At 36.9% G+C, this 19,501-nt stretch overlaps 1 protein-coding gene across 6 annotated transcripts in view; it reads left to right on the forward strand.

Annotated features, from left to right (window-relative positions):
• KIAA1841 (KIAA1841 ortholog) overlaps positions 1 to 19,501 on the forward strand; it is a 72,365-nt gene that overhangs the window by 43,500 nt on the left and 9,364 nt on the right. For 5 of the 6 annotated variants that reach the window (XR_004352989.1, XR_004352988.1, XM_032653583.1 and 2 more), the window contains 7 exons: positions 118 to 214; positions 1,191 to 1,223; positions 2,697 to 2,796; positions 16,788 to 16,879; positions 18,126 to 18,154; positions 18,233 to 18,306; positions 18,791 to 18,879. Coding sequence is in view for 3 of the 6 variants with exons in the window: in XM_032653583.1 (XP_032509474.1) it covers positions 118 to 214; positions 1,191 to 1,223; positions 2,697 to 2,796; positions 16,788 to 16,879; positions 18,126 to 18,154; positions 18,233 to 18,306; positions 18,791 to 18,879 (514 nt within the window). In the remaining 3 variants the exon portion in view is untranslated. The remainder of the gene's footprint in view (positions 1 to 117; positions 215 to 1,190; positions 1,224 to 2,696; positions 2,797 to 16,787; positions 16,880 to 18,125; positions 18,155 to 18,232; positions 18,307 to 18,790; positions 18,880 to 19,501) is intronic. The other variant, XR_004352990.1, reaches the window with a different exon arrangement.

Genomic DNA, 19,501 nt, shown 5'->3' on the forward strand with positions numbered 1-19,501 from the left:
GGCAGGGCCCAGGTTTGATCCCTGGTTGGGCAACTAAGATCCTGCATGCTGCGCAGCAAGGCCAAAAAATAAATCTTAAATTGAACACTTCTCCATAAAATGTCTTTTCCTTTCAAGTGATTTTGGTGGTCCTTGTGATGAAAAGGGTCTAGACTGTGATGTTTTACTGGAGCCAAATACACCATGGGGCCCCAAGAGTGGGGAGCTCAATGCTGTAAGTATCTTGCTTCATTTATTCTTTATTTATAAAAACAATTGATAATATTTAATTTTTGACAGAAATTTGATCTGTTTAAATTAATACTGAAATTTTCCATTAATATGCATTAACTCTCATAACAAGGTATTATGCTGAGTTAACAGGACTATAAGGATGATGCATTCCTTGCACTCAAAGAATTAATAATTAATCAACTTAAATTTGGGGGAAAATATAGTCTTCAGGGTTTATTATGGACAAATAATGATTTGAGAAATGAAGATAGTATGAATGGGATATTTTATCCCCTCCTAGTCCTGTAAACATTTTTTGGTATGAAATTCTTTTTGTTAATTGTATTCAGTAATGCATTTAGTTTTTCCAGGGTTTCAAAACTGAGATATTTTCAAGGTGACTGGAAAGCTTTGATTCCTTTGATTCCTGTTACTAACAGCCAGGGAGTCTCTGTTTGCCTGTGAACTTCCTGTCTGTGTTAGTTGAAGTAGCATTTACTTGAGAAAATGAAATATTCCATGTAAAATGCATTATAAACTTTAGATGGCTGTGTTTAATAACTAACATTTATTTATAAGTTATTTACAAAATAGCAAATTAGATTTCTTGAATATCCGTATATAGTCTGGTTCCTTAATTTATAATAGAATATAAACATTAAAAAGTGATTGAAATAATTCACAATATAAAATTATATTATCTCTATATGTGATTTACTTGTCCTTTGGAAATGACCCTAGGAAATGTTGATTTTTTTTTTTTCTTTTTTGTAGACATACACATTTTTTCTGGGCAGGGAATACAAAAGATTGTACTATATCATTTTTAGATGAGTTTAAAATTATGTTTCAACCTAGAAGGGAATGAACTTTTTTAACTTTTTCCAACTCTTCTACAATATCCATATGAAAATAAGGAGCTGCAATCTGGGTAGATGCAGATATATGAATCTCTTATTCCTTTGTCTTTTTTATAGTTCTTATCACTGAAAAACTGGACACTGCAGCTGGTAAGTGAGCAACTATATTTCACTTTCATGAATCTCTTTCTTCCTAAATCAAAGTTCAGTTTAATAGAATCTCATGAGTATCTAATTTTATAGATTTTAGTTAAATGTATATCATCCTTTTCAGCTTCTGTAATTTCGCACTTCTTAAAAAGTCATGTTTAAAACAGACACATACTCCATTATCTAGCTGCAAAATCCATAAGTTTTCTTTTTTTGCCGTATGCGGGCCTCTCACTGTTGTGGCCTCTCCCGTTGCGGAGCACAGGCTCCGGACGCGCAGGCTCAGCAGCCATGGCTCACGGGCCCAGCCATTCCGCGGCATGTGGGATCTTCCCGGACCGGGGCACGAACCCGTGTCCCCTGCATCAGCAGGTGGACTCTCAACCACTGCGCCACCAGGGAAGCCCCATAAGTTTTCTTAAATGACTTTTTTAAAGTCACTTTTAAGTCACATTTAGAACATTGAACAAAACAACATATCAATTAAGTTCCAATTATTTGGTTGTTTGATTGATTTATTGATTTTTTTTTTGTTTTTTACCTATTTGCCATTACTATGCCATCTGCCACCAGTATTCACAAGAATGGAATAGAAATTTGTATCAGTGATAACAGACAGTAGGGTAGATAGATGGAGGAAACTGATGACGATACGTTCAGATGATCCAGCACCACATTCACCCAGAGAATGTGCACATTTACTTGTTTATGAGACTACATTCATATTGGCAATTATTGTATTTTAGTTTAATCTTTTTTTTAGTTTTATTTATTTATTTTTGGCTGCATCAGGTCTTAGTTGCAGCACGCGGGATCTTCGTTGAGTCATGAGGGGATTTTTCGTTGTGCTGTGCACGCTTCTCTAGTTGTGGCATGTGGGTTTTTTTTTTTCTCTTTTCTAGTTGTGGCACACAGGCTCCAGGGTGCGTGGGCTCTGTAGTTGTGGCGCATGGGTTCCAGAGAGTGTGGTCTCTGGTTTGCGGCACGCAGGCTCTCTAGTTAAGGCACACGAGTTCAGTAGTTGTGTCATGTGGGCTTAGTTGCCCCACGGCATGTGGGATCTTAGTTCCCTGACCAGGAATCGAACCCGCATCCCCTGCATTGGAAGGCGTATTCTTTACCACTGGACCACCTGGGAAGTCCATAATTTAATCTTAATATCAAGGAAAATACTTTCAATTGAGTGATAGAAGTGCAGTTCAACAAATACTGAGTACTTATAATGTGCCCATCACTCTGCTAGAATCTGTGAAGGAAATAAATTTTTAAAATATTTAATGTAATGCTATCTTGTCCTAAATGTAGAAATTCTTACATCCATTTCCTGAAAGTTGTGCTAGACAGTGGTCATTTTATCAGTTCTTGTTTGGCTCATTCATCCAAAATAAATTTAGATGAGTGTGTTTGAAAGAATTCATTGGTGATGTGATAATATACAGTTTTAATACAATGTATTTGTTTTTTTCAATTCAGAAACAGCAGTCATTATTTTCAGAAGAAGAAGAATATACCACTGGGTCCGAGGTCACTGAAGATGAAGTTGGAGATGAAGAAGAAGTATCCAAGAAACAAAGTATGGATTTCTAAGTTAAAAATCAAGTCTCTGGGACTTCCCTGGTGGCGCAGTGGTTGGGAGTCCGCCTGCCGATGCAGGGGACGCGGGTTCGTGCCCCGGTCCGGGAGGATCCCACATGCCGCGGAGCGGTTGGGCCCGTGAGCCATGGCCGCTGGGCCTGCGTGTCCTGAGCCTGTGCTCCACGGCGGGAGAGGCCACAGCAGTGAGAGGCCTGAGTACCGCAAAAAATAAAAAAAAAAAAAAAAAAAAAAAAATCAAGTCTCACTTTTATGAGGAGGGTATATTCCAAAGGATTTAATGCAAGGGATGAAGAATTGGCTTTATAAGTCTACATGGTAGGTTACAACATGGAAAAAATAAATAATAGAGGCTTCATCAAGATTCCCTAACCCTGACACTAACACAGAATACTCATAAAGTTATTTTTTTTTTAAAGTGCTGTATACTAAGAAATAACCCTCCAAGTTTTCATTTCAGGTGTAACCTAATGGGTTTCTCAAAATGTGTGACTATCTCATTGTACCTGAGATGATTTGAAGTGACACTCAAATGAAGCATTAAATAATAGTCATCAAAGTATGATTTTTTTAAGTTAAAACCATAACTTTATACACCTATAGAATGAACTTGTGTCAAAATTTTTCAACCCATTAGTGAGAGAAATAGCAGGGAAAGTTAGGGTTAGGGTTAAGCATTTGAAGGCTCAGGTATTTGTAGGCATTTGAAAAAAGAATGTTAAAAAAAGATTGCAAATTAGATACAACACTGATTAATGTCATATAAGGCAATAAACCCATAACCACCGGGGTTATCTTTGTTTTCCTTTTTTCCTTTTTTTGGCCCCGACACATGGCATGTGGGATCTTGTTTCCCCAACCAGGGATCAAACCCGTGCCCCCTGCAGTGGAAGCACGGAGTCTTAACCACTGGACCAACAGGGAAGTCCTGGGGTTATCTTTTCTATTGGACAGAAATCATTTGCATTTCTGTTAGAAAAATTTGTAAGGTAACATGAAAATTCACAGTATCTGGGCCTTCAATCAATAGTAGACAGGAAAGTCAAACATAAGGACGTTCTCTTAGAGGATTAAGTAAGCAGTCCTCCAGTATATCACTTAAAGGACATGCAGTCTTCCCTTTGTCTTATTTCTAAGTTTTATATAATTTTTCTTTACATGTTGAATTCCCCTAATGAAAAAACTAGTCATTTATCAATTATTTTTCAATACTAATTAGTGAAGGAGAAAATGCTACTATGTTTTGTGTGTGTGTGTGTGTTTCACAGTTGATTGAGGTATAGTTTACATGTAATAAAATTCATTCATTTTTAAGTGTACACACTGACGACTTTAAGCACAGTTGTATAACTACCACCAAAATCAAGACCTAGAATATCACTCCAGAAAGCTTCCTTCTAACCCTTTACACTCAGTTCCCTTTCCCCACTCCCAATCCCAGGCAACCAATAATCTGCTTTTTGTCACTGTGGTTTACCTTTTCTAAGATCTCATATAAATGGAATCATGAATAGCCTTTTGTGTCTGGCTTCTTTCACTTAGTATGATGTTTTTGAGATTCATCCATTTGTTGTGTGTATCAGTAGTTTGTTCCTTTGTATTGCAGAGTAGTGTTCCATTGTAGAAATATACCATAATCTGTTCATCCATCCACCATTTCATGGACATTTGGGTTCTTTTCAGTTCTTGGCTGTTACGAATAATGCTGCTGTGAACATTTGCGTAAAAGTTTGTGTGGACATATGTTTTCATTTCTCTTGGGTAGATACCTACAAGTGGAATTGCTGGGTCACAAGCTCAGTGTATGTTTAACTTTATAAGAAACTGCCAAACTGTTTTGCAAAGTGACTGTACCATTTTGCATCCCACCAGCAATGTATGAGAGTTCCAGTCGCTACACATTTGTACCAATACTTGGTATTATTGTGTTTTTTTTTAATATTAGGCATTCTAGTGCGTGTGTAATTCTTCGCATCTTTTCATGTGCTTCTTGGTCATTTATATGTCTTTTTTGTGAAATGTCTGTTTAAATCTTTTGCCTTAAATCTTTTTTAATTGAATTGTTTGCCTTATTGAATTGTAAGAGTTCTTTATATATTTGTGGATACAAGTCCATATGTTTTGCAGGTATTTTTCCCTAGTCTATGACTTGCCTTTTACTTTTATTAACATTGTCTTTTGAAAACAAGTTTTTAATTTTGTGAACTATAATTTTTTAGCTTTCCTTTTATGTTTCAGGCTTTATTAGCTAAGAAATCTTTGGCTACCCCAAAGTCACAAAGATTTTCTATGTTTTCTTTTAGAGGTTCTATGACTTTAGCTCTTATATTTAAGTATACAGTACCTTCCAGGTTAATTTTTGTGTGTGGTATGAGGTAAGAGTCAAGATTCCTTTTTTTTTCCATAGGCATAGCCAGTTGTCCTAGTACTATTTGTTGAAAGGACTGTTCTTTCCCCATTGGATTACTTTAGCAACTTTGTTAAAGAATCAGTTGACCATTACATATGGATCTACTTCTGAACTTTGTTCTCTTCCATTGATTCTTCTGTCTTTACATCAGTATATCAATGTCACACTGTCTTAATTTTTGTAGTTTTTAGTGACTCTTGAAATCAGTGGTGTGAGTCCTCCAAAACTGTTCTCTTGTCTTAGTTTATTTTGGTATTGGAATTGTGTTGAAGCTGTATGTTGCTCTTTTTTTTCCCAATGGTAAGTCTTCCAATCCATGAACACGGACTGTCTCTCCATTTATTTAAGTCTTCTTTAATGTTTCTCAATCATGTTTTGTAGTTTCATTATGCAAACGTTGTAACATCTTTTGTTAAATTTGTTCCTAAGTATTTTCTTATGCTTTTATAAATGGAAGTAGGTTTTTTAAAGTTTCCAATTGTTCATTGATGGTAATATTGAAATACAGCTGGTCTTTGTGTATTGACTTTGTATCCTATGACCTTGCTAAATTGACTTAATTTTTCTTTGCTTATTAGATTGCTTTCAGTATGTATGCCTTTTATCTCTTTGTCTTGCCTTTTTGTGTTGGTTAGGACCTGATGTTGAATAGAAGTGGTGAGAACAGACATACTTGCCTTGTTCCCTATCTTAGGGGGAAAGCATTCAGTCTTTATATTTCTAAAGATTTTTTTTTGATGTGGACCATTTTTAAAGTCTTTATTGAATTTGTTACAGTATTGCTTCTGTTTTATGTTTTGGTTTTTTTGGCTGTGAGGCTTGTGGGATCTTAGCTCCTCGACCAGGGATCAAACCCACACCCCCTGCACTGGAAGGCGAAGTCTTAGCCACTGGGACTCCAGGGAGGTCCCCTCTATCTTTAACCATTAAGTATGTAACGTTAGTTGTTGGCTTCTCATAAACGCCCTTTCTTAGGTTGAGGAGGTTCCTTTCTGTTTCTAGTTTGCCACATGAATGGGTGTTGAATTTTGTCAAATGCTTTTTCTCCATCTACTGAGATGATAATATAGTCTTTCTCCATCATTATATCAATATGATGAATTACATTGATTTTTCAAGTGTTACATCAGTCTTCCGAGGTAAGCTTCACTTGGTCGTGAGGTGTTTTTTCTCTTTATATGTTAGTGTATTGGACTTGCTTGTATTTTGTTAAAGATGTTTTGTTTGTGTTCATGAGGGATATTTGTCTGTAGTTTTTTTGTGATGTCTTCTTCAAGTTTGTTATCAGGTTAATACCTCATAAAATGAGTTGGAAAATGTTCACTTCTCTTTTCTGAAAGAATTTGTGTAGTATTTGTATTCTTTGTCCCTTAAAAGTATGGTGAAATTCAGCAGTAAAGTCATTTGGGCCTGGAGTTTTCTTTATAGGAAGCTTTTTAATTATCAGTTAAGGTCTTTAATTAATATAGTGCTATTCAGGTTTTCTATTTCTTCTTGAATGTTTTGATAATTTCTTTCAAGGAATGTGTCCATTTTATCCAAGTTGTCACATTTATTGGCATAAAGTTGCTCATGGTATTTTCTTATTACCCTTTTCTGTCTGAAGGATCTCTAGTGATGTCCCTCTTTCATTCCTGATATTGATAATTTGTGTCTTATCTCTTTTTTTCTTGGTCAGTTTAGCTAGAGGTTTATTAGTTTTGTTGATCTTTTCAAGGAACCAGCTTTTGATTTCATTGACTTTCTCTGTAGTTTGCCTATTTTATATTTCATTGATTTTCCCTCTTATATTTACTATTTCCTTCCTTGTAATTACTTTGGACTTAATTTCCTCTTTTTTTTAGGTTCTAAAAGTGGAAACTTAAATCATTGGATTTTGTTGGGTTTTTTTTTTGCGGTACGCAGGCCTCTCACTGTTGTGGCCTCTCCCGTTGCGGAGCACAGGCTCCAGACGAGCAGGCTCAGTGGCCATGGCTCACGGGCCTAGCCACTCCGCGGCATGTGGGATCTTCCCGGACCGGGGCACAAATCTGTGTCCCCTGCATCGGCAGGTGGACTCTCAACCACTGCGCCACCAGGGAAGCCCAAAATCATTGTTTTTTTACTTCTTTTCTAGTATAAGCATTTAAAGCTATAAGATTCACTCTAAGCACTGCTTTTAAGTATTCATAGACTTGATATATCTTTTTTTCATTTATATTCAATACAAAATATTTTCTAATTTCCCTTATGATTTTGTCTTTGACCCATGTGTTGTTTAGTAATGTGTTTAATTTCCAAATATTTTCAGATTTTTCTGGATACTTCTCAGTTGTAGGTTTCTAATTTAATTCCATCATGGTCAGAAAATGTACTCTGTGGTTTCATCTTCTAAATTTTATTGACACGTGTTCCAGATGTGCATGAAAAGAATGTGAATTCTGCTGTTATAGGTGGAGTAGTCTTTAAAGGTAGGGTCAAGTTGGTTTGATTTTCTGGTACAAGTCTTCTCTAATCATATTCTGACTACTTGTTCTATCAATTACTAAGAGAGTAGTATTGAAATCTCAAGCTATGCTTGTTAATTTATGTATTTTTCCTTTCAAGTCTGTCAGTTTTGCTTTGTGTATGTGTTAGAGCTTTGTAATTAGGCACATGTACATTTATAGTGTATTGACTCTTTTCTCATGATCTACCCCCTCCTTGTCTATAGTAAAACTGCTTGTCTGAAAGTCTGTTTTGTTTAATATTAACATAATCACTCTAGATTTTTTTTGTTTACCAGTTGGATAACATATCTTTTTTCTATCCTTATATTTTCAACTTCTTCGTGTTTTTAAATTTAAAGTGTGGGGACTTCCCTGGTGGCGCAGTGGTTAAGAATCCGCCTACCAATGCAGGGGACACAGGTTCAAGCCCTGGTCTGGGAATATCCCACATGCTGTGGAGCACCTAAGCCCATGTGCCACAACTACTGAGCCTGCGCTCTAGAGCCCGCGAGCCACAACTACTGAGCCTGCGAGCCACAACTACTGAAGGCCGCGTGCCACAACTACTGAAGCCCGCGTGCCACAACGACTGAAGCCTGTGCACCTAGAGCCCATGCTCCGCAACAAGAGAAGCCACCGCCATGAGAAGACCACGCACCACAACGAAGAGTAGCCCCTGCCCGCCACAACTAGAGAAAGCCCACACACAGCAACAAAGACCCAACACAGCCAAAAATAAATGAATAAATAAAATTTAATTTAAATTGTGTATCTTGTAGATAGCATATTGTTGGTAATTGCTTGTTTATCTAGTTTGACAATCTCTGCTTTTTTTTAAAATTTTTGGCTGTGTTGGGTCTTCGTTGCTGCGTGCGGGCTTTCTCTAGTTGTGGTGAGTGGGGGCTACTCTTCGTTGTGGTGCGCAGGCTTCTCATTGCAGTGGCTTCTCTTGTTGCGGAGCACAGGATCTAGGTACGTGGACTTCAATTGTTGTGGCTCGTGGGCTCTAGAGCACAGGCTCAGTAGTTGTGGAACATGGGCTTATTTGCTCTGCAGCATGTGGGGTCTTCCCGGACCAGGGCTCGAACCTGTGTCCCCTGCATTGGCAGGCAGATTCTTAACCACTGTGCCACCAGGGAAGCCCAATCTCTGCATTTTGACTGAAACATTTATTCTATTTATATTTAATGTGTTTATTGATATGGTTGTATCAGGTCTGCCATTTTGCTATTCATTTTCTAATTTTCTCAGATGTTTTGCTTCTCTGTTTTGCCTTTCCTGCTTTTTTTGTGCTAAGAAAATAATTTCAGGGTATTATTTAAATTATTTTATTTGCTTTTCAGTTATATTCTTTGCATTTGTTCTAAAGATTACAACATGCCTCTTTAACCTATCACAATCTACTTAAAGGTAATATGAATTATTCCAGGTAAAATAGAAGAACCTTAAAATAATATATAGCTCCATTTTCTTCCCCTTCTTTGTGCTATTGTTGTCATATATATATGTGTATATAAATATCATATATCATATGATATACATATCATACATTTATATATATATAAATGTATATTTTTGCTTTACACAGTTATATGTCATTTAGAGAAGAATAAAAGAAAATATATACAATTAGTCTTTTATATTTATCATTTGTCTCTATCTTTGTTACATCTGATGTTATTTTCTTTCATTCTGAAGGACTTCTTTCATTATTTCCTGTAGTGTGGTATACTAGTGAATTCTCTTATTTTTATTCATCTGAAAATGTCTTTATTTTACTTTTGTGGTGTTTTTTTTTTAACATTTATTTGGTTGTACTGGCTCTTAGTTGCAGCAGGCAGGCTACTTAGTTGTGTCTCGAGGGCTCCTTAGTTGCAGCTCACTGGCTCCTTAATTGCAGCACATGGGATCCTTAGTTGTGGCATGTGAACTCTAAGTTGAGGCATGTATGTGAGATCTAGTTCCCTGATCAGGGATCGAACCGGGGCCCTCTGCATTGGGAGCGTGGAGTGTTAACCACGGCGCCACCAGGGAGGTCCCTTGCTTTTGTTCCTTTTTTTTAATATAAATTTATTTAGAGAGGGCAGACAGCAGAAGCAAGAAGAACTACAATCCTGCAGCCTGTGGAACAAAAATCACATTCACAGAAAGATAGACAAGATGAAAAGGCAGAAGGCTATGTACCAGATGAAGGAACAAGATAAAACCCCAGAAAAACAACTAAATGAGGTGGAGACAGGCAACCTTACAGAAAAAGAATTCAGAATAATGATAGTGAAGATGATCCAGGACCTCAGAAAAAGAGTAGAGGCAAAGATCGAGAAGATGCAAGAAATGTTTAACAAAGACCTAGAAGAATTAAAGAACAAACAAACAGAGATGAACAAAACAATAACTGAAATGAAAAATACACTAGAAGGAATCAATAGCAGAATAACTGAGGCAGAAGAACGGATAAGTAACCTGGAAGACAGAATGGTGGAATTCACTGCTGTGGAACAGAATAAAGAAAAAAGAATGAAAAGAAATGAAAACAGCCTAAGAGACCTCTGGGACAACATTAAATGCAACAACATTCTCATTATAGGGGTCCCAGAAGGAGAAGAGAGAGAGAAAGGACCTGAGAAAATATTTGAAGAGATTATGGTCGAAAACTTCCCGAACATGGGAAAGGAAATAGCCACCCAAGTGCAGGAAGTGCAGAGAGTCCCATACAGGATAAACCCAAGGATAAACATGCCAAGACACATAGTAATCAAATCGGCAAAAATTAAAGACAAAGAAAAATTATTGAAAACAACAAGGGAAATACGACAAATAGCATACAAGGGAACTCCCATAAGGTTAACAGCTGATTTCTCAGCAGAAACTCTACAAGCCAGAAGGGAGAGGCATGACATATTTAAAGTGATGAAAGGGAAGAACCTACAACCAAGATTACTCTACCCAGCAAGGATCTCATTCGGATTCGATGGAGAAATCAAAAGCTTTACAGACAAGCAAAAGCTAAGAGAATTCAGCACCACCAAACCAGCTCTACAACAAATGCTAAAGGAACTTCTCTAAGTGGGAAACACAAGAGAAAAAAAAAGACCTACAAAAACAGACCCAAAACAATTAAGAAAATGGTAATAGGAACATACATATCAATAATTACCTCAACCCTGAATGGATTAAATGCTCCAACCAAAAGATACAGGCCCACTGAATGGATACAAAAACAAGACCCGTATATATGCTGTCTACAAGAGACCCACTTCAGACCTAGGGACACATACAGACTGAAAGTGAGGGGATGGAAAAAGTTATTCCATGCAAATGGAAATCAAAAGAAAGCTGGAGTAGCAATACTCATATCAGATGAAATAGACTTTAAAATAAAGAATGTTACAAGAGACAAGGAAGGACACTACATAATGATCAAGGGATCAATCCAAGAAGAAGACATAACAATTATAAATATATATGGTCCCAACATAGGAGCACCTCAATACATAAGGTAACTGCTAACAGCTATAAAAGAGGAAATCAACAGTAACACAACAATAGTGAGGGACTTTAACACCTCACTTACACCAACGGACAGATCATCCAAACAGAAAATTACTAAGGAAACACAAGCTTTAAATGACACAATAGACCAGATAGATTTAATTGATATTTATAGGGCATTCCATCCAAAAACAGCAGATTACACTTTCTTCTCAAGTGCACATGGAACATTCTCCAGGATAGATCACATCTTGGGTCACAAATCAAGCCTCAGTAAATTTAAGAAAATTGTAATTATATCAAGCATCTTTTGTGACCACAATGCTATGAGATCAGAAATCAATTACGCAGAAACGTAAAAAATACAAACACATGGAGGCTTAATAATCCATTACTAAATAACCAAGAGATCACTGAAGAAATCAAAGAGGAAATCAAAAATACCTAGAGACAAATGTCAATGAAAACACAATGATCCAAAACCTATGGGATGCGGTTCTAAGAGAGAAGTTTATAGCAATACAAGCCTACCTCAAGAAAGAAGAACAATCTCAAATAAACAATCTAACCTTACACCTAAAGGAACTAGAGAAAGAAGAACAAACAAAACCCAAAGTTAGTAGAATGAAAGAAATCATAAAGATCAGAGCAGAAATAAATGAAATAGAAACAAAGAAAACAATAGCAAAGATCAATAAAACTTCTCAAAGCTGGTTCTTTGAGAAGATAAACAAAATTGATAAACCCTTAGCCAAACTCATCAAGAAAAAGAGGGAGGGGCTTCCCTGGTGGCGCAGTGGTTAAGAATCTGCCTTCCAATGCAGGGGACATGGGTTCGAGCCCTGGTCAGGGAAGATCCCACATGCCTCAGAGCACTAAGCCCGTGCACCAAAACTACTGAGCCTGCGCTCTAGAGCCCGCAAGCCACAACTACTGAAGCCTGTGTGCCACAACTACTGAAGCCCACGCACCTAGAGCCTGTGCTCCGCAACAAGAGAAGCCACTGCAATGAGAAGCCTATGCACCACAACGAAGAGTAGCCCCCACTCTCAGCAACCAGAGAAAACCCGCATGCAGTGAAGACCCAAAGCAGCCAAAAATTATATGAATATGAAATATGAATAATTAAATAAAAAATAAAAAAAGAAGAGGGAGAGGGCTCAAATCAATAAAATTAGAAATGTAAAAGGAGAAGTTACAACAGACACCGCAGAAATACAAAGCATCCTAAGAGACTACTACAAGCAACTCTATGCCAATAAAATGGACAACCTGGAAGAAATGGACAAATACTTCGAAAGGTATAACCTTCCAAGACTGAATCAGGAAGAAATAGAAAATACGAACAGACCAATCACAAGTAATGAAATTGAAACTGTGATTAAAAATCTTCCAACAAACAAAAGTCCAGGACCAGATGGCTTCACAGGTGAATTCTATCAAACATTTCGAGAAGAGTTAACACCCATCCTTCTCAAGCTCTTCCAAACAATTGCAGAGGAAGGAACACTCCCAAACTCGTTCTATGAGGCCACCATTACCCTGATACCAAAACCAGACAAAGATACTACAAAAAAAGAAAATTACAGACCAATATTACTGATGAATATAGATGCAAAAATCCTCAACAAAATACTAGCAAGCAGAAATGAACAACACGTTAAAAGGATCATACACCGTGATCAAGTGGGATTTATCCCAGGGATGCAAGGATTCTTCAATATACAGAAATCAATCAGTGTGATACACCATATTAACAATTGAAGAATAAAAAACATATCATCAAAATAAAAAACTTTTAAATATTAACAAATAAAATCCAGTAAAAAAAAAAAGGTTAATATATCAAGTAATTGACCAAGTAATGTTTATATCAGGAATGCAAATTTGGTTTTACATTTGGAAATGCATTTCACCATATTAACAAAATAAAGGAGAAAATCCATATCATCATCCAAAAAAATTTATTAATTTATTTTTGGCGGTGTTGGGTCTTTGTCGCTGCTCACGGGCTTTCTGTAATTGTGGTGAGTGTGGGCTACTCTTCTTTGTGGTTCACGGGCTTCTCCTTGTGGTGGCTTCTCTTGTTGCAGAGCACGGGCTCTAGGCATGCAGGCTTCAGTAGTTGCAGCACGTGGGCTCAGTAGTTGTGGCTCCTGGGCTCTAGAGCACAGGCTCAGTAGTTGTGGCGCACGGGCTTAGTTGCTCCACGGCATGTGGGATCTTCCTGGACCAGGACTCGAACACATGTCCCCTGCATTGGCAGGTGGATTCTCAACCACTGTGCCACCAGGGAAGCCCCTTGCTTTTTTAAAATAATTTATTTATTTATTTATTTATTTATTTTTGGCTGCTTTGGGTCTTCGTTGCTGCACACGGGCTTTCTCTAGTTGTGGCGAGTGGAGACTGCTCTTTATTGCAGTGTGCGGGCTTCTCATTGTGGTGGCTTCTCTTGTTGCAGAGCACGGGCTCCAGGCACGCAGGCTTCAGTAGTTGTGGCACGCGGGCTCAGTAGTTGTGGCTCATGGGCTCTATAGCGCAGGCTCAGTAGTTGTGGCACACGGGCCTAGTTGCTCCGTGGCATGTGGGATCTTCTCGGAGCAGGGCTCGAACCCGTGTCCCCTGCACTGGCAGGCAGATTCTTAACCACTGCGCCACCAGGGAAGTCCCTGCTTTTGTTTTTGAAGTACAGTTTTCTTGATATATAATTCTTTGTTAATAACACTTTTTTCTTTTTGCACTTTAAATATGTTGTTTCAATGTCTTCTGGCCTTGATTGTTTCTGATGAGAAGTCAGTCATTGTGATAAAATTGGTCTCATATATCTCAATATTTTTCTTGTTTTTTACAGAGGCTAAAATTTCCAGTGGTGGTAGTTTTCATTCTTGTCTTGTTCTTTATTCAATGATAATGCCTTTAGTGTTTAACCATTAAACATAATATTGGCCAGAGTTAAAAAATAAACAAATAAATATGTCATTTCAGTGTCTTCTGGCCTCCATTGTTTCTGATGAGAAGTCAGTCATTGTGATAAAATTGTTCCCCTCTGTATGTAATGTGCACTTTTAATCATGCTGCTTTCCAAATTTTCTTTTTATCTTTAACTTTTAGAAGCTTAACTATGATATGCCTAGATGTGACTTTCTTTGAGTTTATCTTACTTGGGATTTGTTGACCTTCTTGGATCTGTAAATTAACGTTGTCTTACAATCTTTATTCTTTAAGTATTTTTTTTGCCCCTTTCTCTCACTCGTTTTCTGGAGCTCCAGTACACCTATGACCTTTTGTTAACTTCACGTTCACTGATTCATTTTTCTGCCATTTCACATTTTCTCTTGAACCCATCTGGTACATTTTTTCATTTCAATTATTGTGCCTTTCAGCTCTAGAATTTCCCCCTGGTTCTTTTATACTTTACGTTTCTCTGTTGAGATTCTCTATGTGCTTACTCAATACTACCATTTTTCCTTTGAACATATGTATAATAGTTGCTTTGAAGTTATTGTCTCCTAAGTCCAACATGCTGGCCCTCGCAGAATCAGTTGCTATTTACTGTTTCTTTTCTGGGTGTTTTCTGACTGTTTCTTTTCTTTTCACTTTCTTTATCTCATAACTTTTCAGTGAAAACTGGACATCGTAGATTATCTTTGTGCAGCTCTGAAATCTCTTTTGTTCTTCTGAGGAGTGTTGGGATTTTTGTTCTAGTAAGCAATTAACCTGCTGGACCCAAACTGCAAAATCTGTCTCCTGGCTGGTATGCAGTGGATGGTGTTTTTCATAGGTTTTTTGGCTGCTGACTGCTACTGCGTTAGCCTGCCCCCACCCCACCCCCGGGGGCCACACCAGCCTGTGTAGTTTAGTGGTCAGCCAAGGATTTGGACAGAATTTATATTCAGATTTGGGGGCTCACCTGCTGAGTGGTTTCCTTGCTTTTTGGGTTCCCTCCTAGATTCCTACTTGTTTTTCCAGTTCCCAAGTCTGACCTCTGATACCTCAAGACTATAAGACTCTCAGAAGCTCAAGCTAAAGGCAGTTTGGGGAAATCATTCAGTCAAAAGGCACAAGAAACTCCCACATCTCGCAAAGAACAGTTCTGTCTTGCAAGGGTCAACACCCCACCCTAGTTTCTGCTTGCCTTTTTAGCGGGGCTTCCTAGGGTCTCCCATATACCTGCAGAGTTTAACACACAGCTAGGAATTTGGGCATAGTTTATACTCACATTTTAGACCTCAAGTCTCTTTCTTGCTTCCATATTTTCCCCTTTAAATTTCCAGCTTCTTGGGGATTCCCTGGTAGTCCAATGGTTAGGACTCTGTGCTTCCACTGCAGGGAGCATGGGTTCAATCCCTGGTCAGGGAACTAAGGTCCCACAAGCCACGTAGCACGGCCAAAAAAAAAATTCCAGCTTCTCTGTTACTTCGAACTTTATCATCTTCTCCCTAGAACTCAAGGCTGTAATTTTCCTCCCTGAACTGGGGAGGTGGGGAAGTGCCCTCAGACAAGAAAGTCACAAACTCACAGCTCTTAGCTCTTGCATCTTTCAAACGTAAACACTGAACTTTCTGTCTTCCTTTGACTATTCCCCAGTACCTGCAGATGGTTGTTTATAATATTTTTGTTCTGTTTTTAGGGAAGGAATTATCCAGCCTTTTCACACTGCCATTATCATATGTCCCACCCTATCATGGCTTCTAGAAATTTTATAACGCTTAAATCTCCCACTTTAACAAAGAGACACGTCAGGGACTCAGGGCTTGCCAGCAGGCAAATAAATCTATCCAGATTATTGATGTTGTTTTGTCTTTATTCTGTTATCTTCAAAATTAGCTTCTATGTAGCACATTTTACAGGTTTTTCATTTATGGTAGTGATAAAGTTTCCCTTTTAAGATAGAGCAAAAAGTGTGAAGGTGGTGTACAAATAATTGATACTTGGGAAACAGTGTTCTAATGTGCTATTCTTAACCTTCAAACATTGTTTTTAGAGAAATACTTCTTTCCCCTCCTTTTTGCCTCTCTCCTTTCTCCACTAAACTGTCAGCCAGAGTAAAGCAGAATACTGACTGCAGGAATGCCTTAGTTTCAAATATACCTTGTCCCAGATCTGGTTCTTCACAAGATCATTTATATTCTACCTTCATAGCCCACCTCCTGCATGAACAAAAGACATTTTAAAGATTTTTTGTGAGCTCTTCTCTCCTCCCATTCTCAAATTGTGTTTTTCTGGGTTATAGTTATTTTTTATATAAAAAATTTGGAATTAGGAGGTGTGACTCCACTGGCAAATTAGATTCAGAGAAAGAAATATGAATAATTTCCCCAACATTTTTCTGTATTTAATTTCACTGGCACTTGGAATTCATTGCCCTCATTTTTTTCCGCAAAGATTTTCACCAAGTAGAAAGAAGAAAAGTAATTAAAATGAACCTCTGTAAAGCAGTTTTAGTTTGATTTCTCCATATAGTTACTTTTTATCCCAAGGTAATTTGTTAGTTTTTAAAAACAATGTTTTATTTTTCAGTGGTTTTATTGTTTGAATGTGACAAGTGCATGGGAAAAGTATATGGGACTTATGCTCATAACATTGACCTTCTGTTATCAGGGAAAAAGGAGAAGCCAAAGAAATTCACTAAACAACCAAAAAAGCAGATGTCTTCACCCTGTGGTCAGAAGAAAGAAAAGGCATTGGAGAAGGTAACACTAAATTATCTATTACTATTCTAAAGTTCATATTGAGAAATAAGCAGGTACAGCCAGGAAAAATTCGAAAAAGAAGAGTAATGAATGCCACAGTGGAATGCTAGCAGTGTAAAAATGAGTGAAGAATCACTATAAAGACTGAGATTAAAGATCTCTAAGGTATATTGACACATGAAAAAAGGAAAGTGAGTTTGGGGGAGAGAAATTAGGGGTTTGGGATTAGCATATACAAACTACTACTATATATAAAATAGATAAACAACAAGGTCCTACTGTATAGCACAGTGAACTATATTTAATGTCTTATAATAAACTATAATGGAAGAGAATGTGAAAAAGAATATATATATATATATATATATATATATATATATAACTGAATCACTTTACACCAGAAACTAATACAACATTGTAAAGTAACTATACTTCAATAAAAAGAAAAAAAGAAAAAAGGAAAAGTGCAGAGCAGTATGTATAGTGGCATATTATGCTACCATTTTTGTAGAATAGATGAAGGAATATATATGAATTTTCTTGTATATCCATAAAATATCTGTGGAAAGCTATACAAGAAATTGATAAAATTAGTTGCCCCTAAGGAAGGGAACTGAATGTCTGGGGGACAGAGGCTTTTTAATATATGTGCTGTTTGTACTTCTTGAATTTTGAACCAGTATTACTTGTTCAAAAAATAAGTAGCCTTTAAATTTTTAAAATAAATATTTTATGACCTTTTAAAATTATTCTTATTTCCCCGTGCCTTCAAAGGAAGGAGTAAAAAGCCAGGTAGGAATAAGAGAACAGTATAACTACAGTTAGCTAAAAGAGAAACTATAGATTCTAAAAATGTGTGAAAAGCTGGGGTTCAAACAAGTTCCACACAATATATGTTGGATGGGTTGTACGTTCATCTCCATATTAAGGACCACAGGCACAGAATGAGTGAATTCTAAAAGATTGCATAGAGGTGGGGGGCTTCCAGGTCAGATAAATAAAACTGGGTTCAAATTCTAGGTCTGTTTCTCTGTGGAAAGTTTCTTAACTTCTCTGAAGCTGTTTATTATGGAGGTAATAATAGCACCTATCTCACATGGTAGTTGCAAGGCTTCAGTGAAAGAATGCTTGTAACGCTCTTGGTACAGTATCTTGCACCCAATAAATGTAAACTCTTTATATTACCTATAACGCTAATCAATAAATATGTTCTAATTGGGCCTTAATGTTGTCTACTTTTTTTTAGTCAACTTCTAGAGATGTGTCTCCTTTCATGTGAGTATTGCTCCTTAATCCAGTCAGATGTTCACTGTAAAAGCATCATTGCTGATTTTTGTTTAATTTTTTCAATAGTGTGAGTATGCAGAAGAATAAGTGGGATGCCACAAGATCCTTGAGATTCAACCAAGATGCACAAAGAGAAGATGGTAAGTTTTATTATTTGTGTAGTGTACAAATTAGGTCTAAATAGCAATGATAGGAATCTTTTATTTTATGAAGTATGCTGAATAGCTTTAAAGATTCCAACTGGAATAAGGCCCAGAATTAGCACATTCCCTTAGGCATCAACCAGAGTTTCATTACTAGACAATCCCAGTAGATAATATGTTGTTTTATGTATCTGTCATTTTGAGGCCTCTCAGACTGACTTTCACCCACTACTTCTACTCTCAAGAAGGCTGAATATGTCTTAGGCTGATTTACAGTAATATTAAAAGCAGCACAGTTATCTGTATATGAGCCATTTTGCCACTTGCAGCCTAAAATCCTTCAAAGATAAATAGGTGTATGTGTCTATAAATAATATCCTATGATATTTTCATAAACTCTTGATGATTGCAATCTTCTTTAAGAAATAAAAGTAATAAAACATCCTCATAAAAAGTAAGGTTTATTAATTTTTACCTTCAGATCAACGGCGGATGTCTGAAATTACAGGGCACCTAATAAAGATGAGATTGGGTGATCTGGACCGAGTCAAGTCAAAGGAAGCAAAAGAAGTAAGAATTATGTACTCGTGTACTGTGCTTGCTTGGATTTGCCTTCCTACTTTATTTTCATCATAAGTATAAAGATGCTTTATAATTTTAAAAGAGTAAATTTTTTATGTATTTTTATATTCTGTACCAGTTAGCCAGTTTGTTCACATAAGTTTTTCACCACCTCTTACAGTCCATAGGTCCTCTCTATAACACACATAGTAAAGTACGTTGTTACTGAAAGTGTAATGTCCAACCAAGAGCAGATTAACTGTCTGGAGGGTGACCCCTGGAAGTTGCTAATTTTCATCAACTCTGCATGCAGTGCTTAGACATTATCTTTAAAATAAGATGTTATCTTGATGAAAATGATCACAAGAAATACCTTACTCTTACTGAATTACATGTTAGTCATAACATTATGTATCATCATTAGTACCAGTATTATGTATCCACAGTAACACTTGCCCCTATTTCTTTTATTTAAAAATTTACTTCCCTACAAGAACAAAACACAGGAAAAAAAATCTTTATCACCATGGGTTAGGCAAATATTTCTTAGCTACCACACCAAAAGCATTATCCATAAAAGAAAAAAATTGGCACATTGGACTTCATCAAAATTTAAAACTTCTTTTTGAAA

This window comes from Phocoena sinus, chromosome 13, assembly GCF_008692025.1.
Source record: "Phocoena sinus isolate mPhoSin1 chromosome 13, mPhoSin1.pri, whole genome shotgun sequence".
NCBI classification, from domain to species: Eukaryota; Metazoa; Chordata; class Mammalia; order Artiodactyla; family Phocoenidae; genus Phocoena; species Phocoena sinus.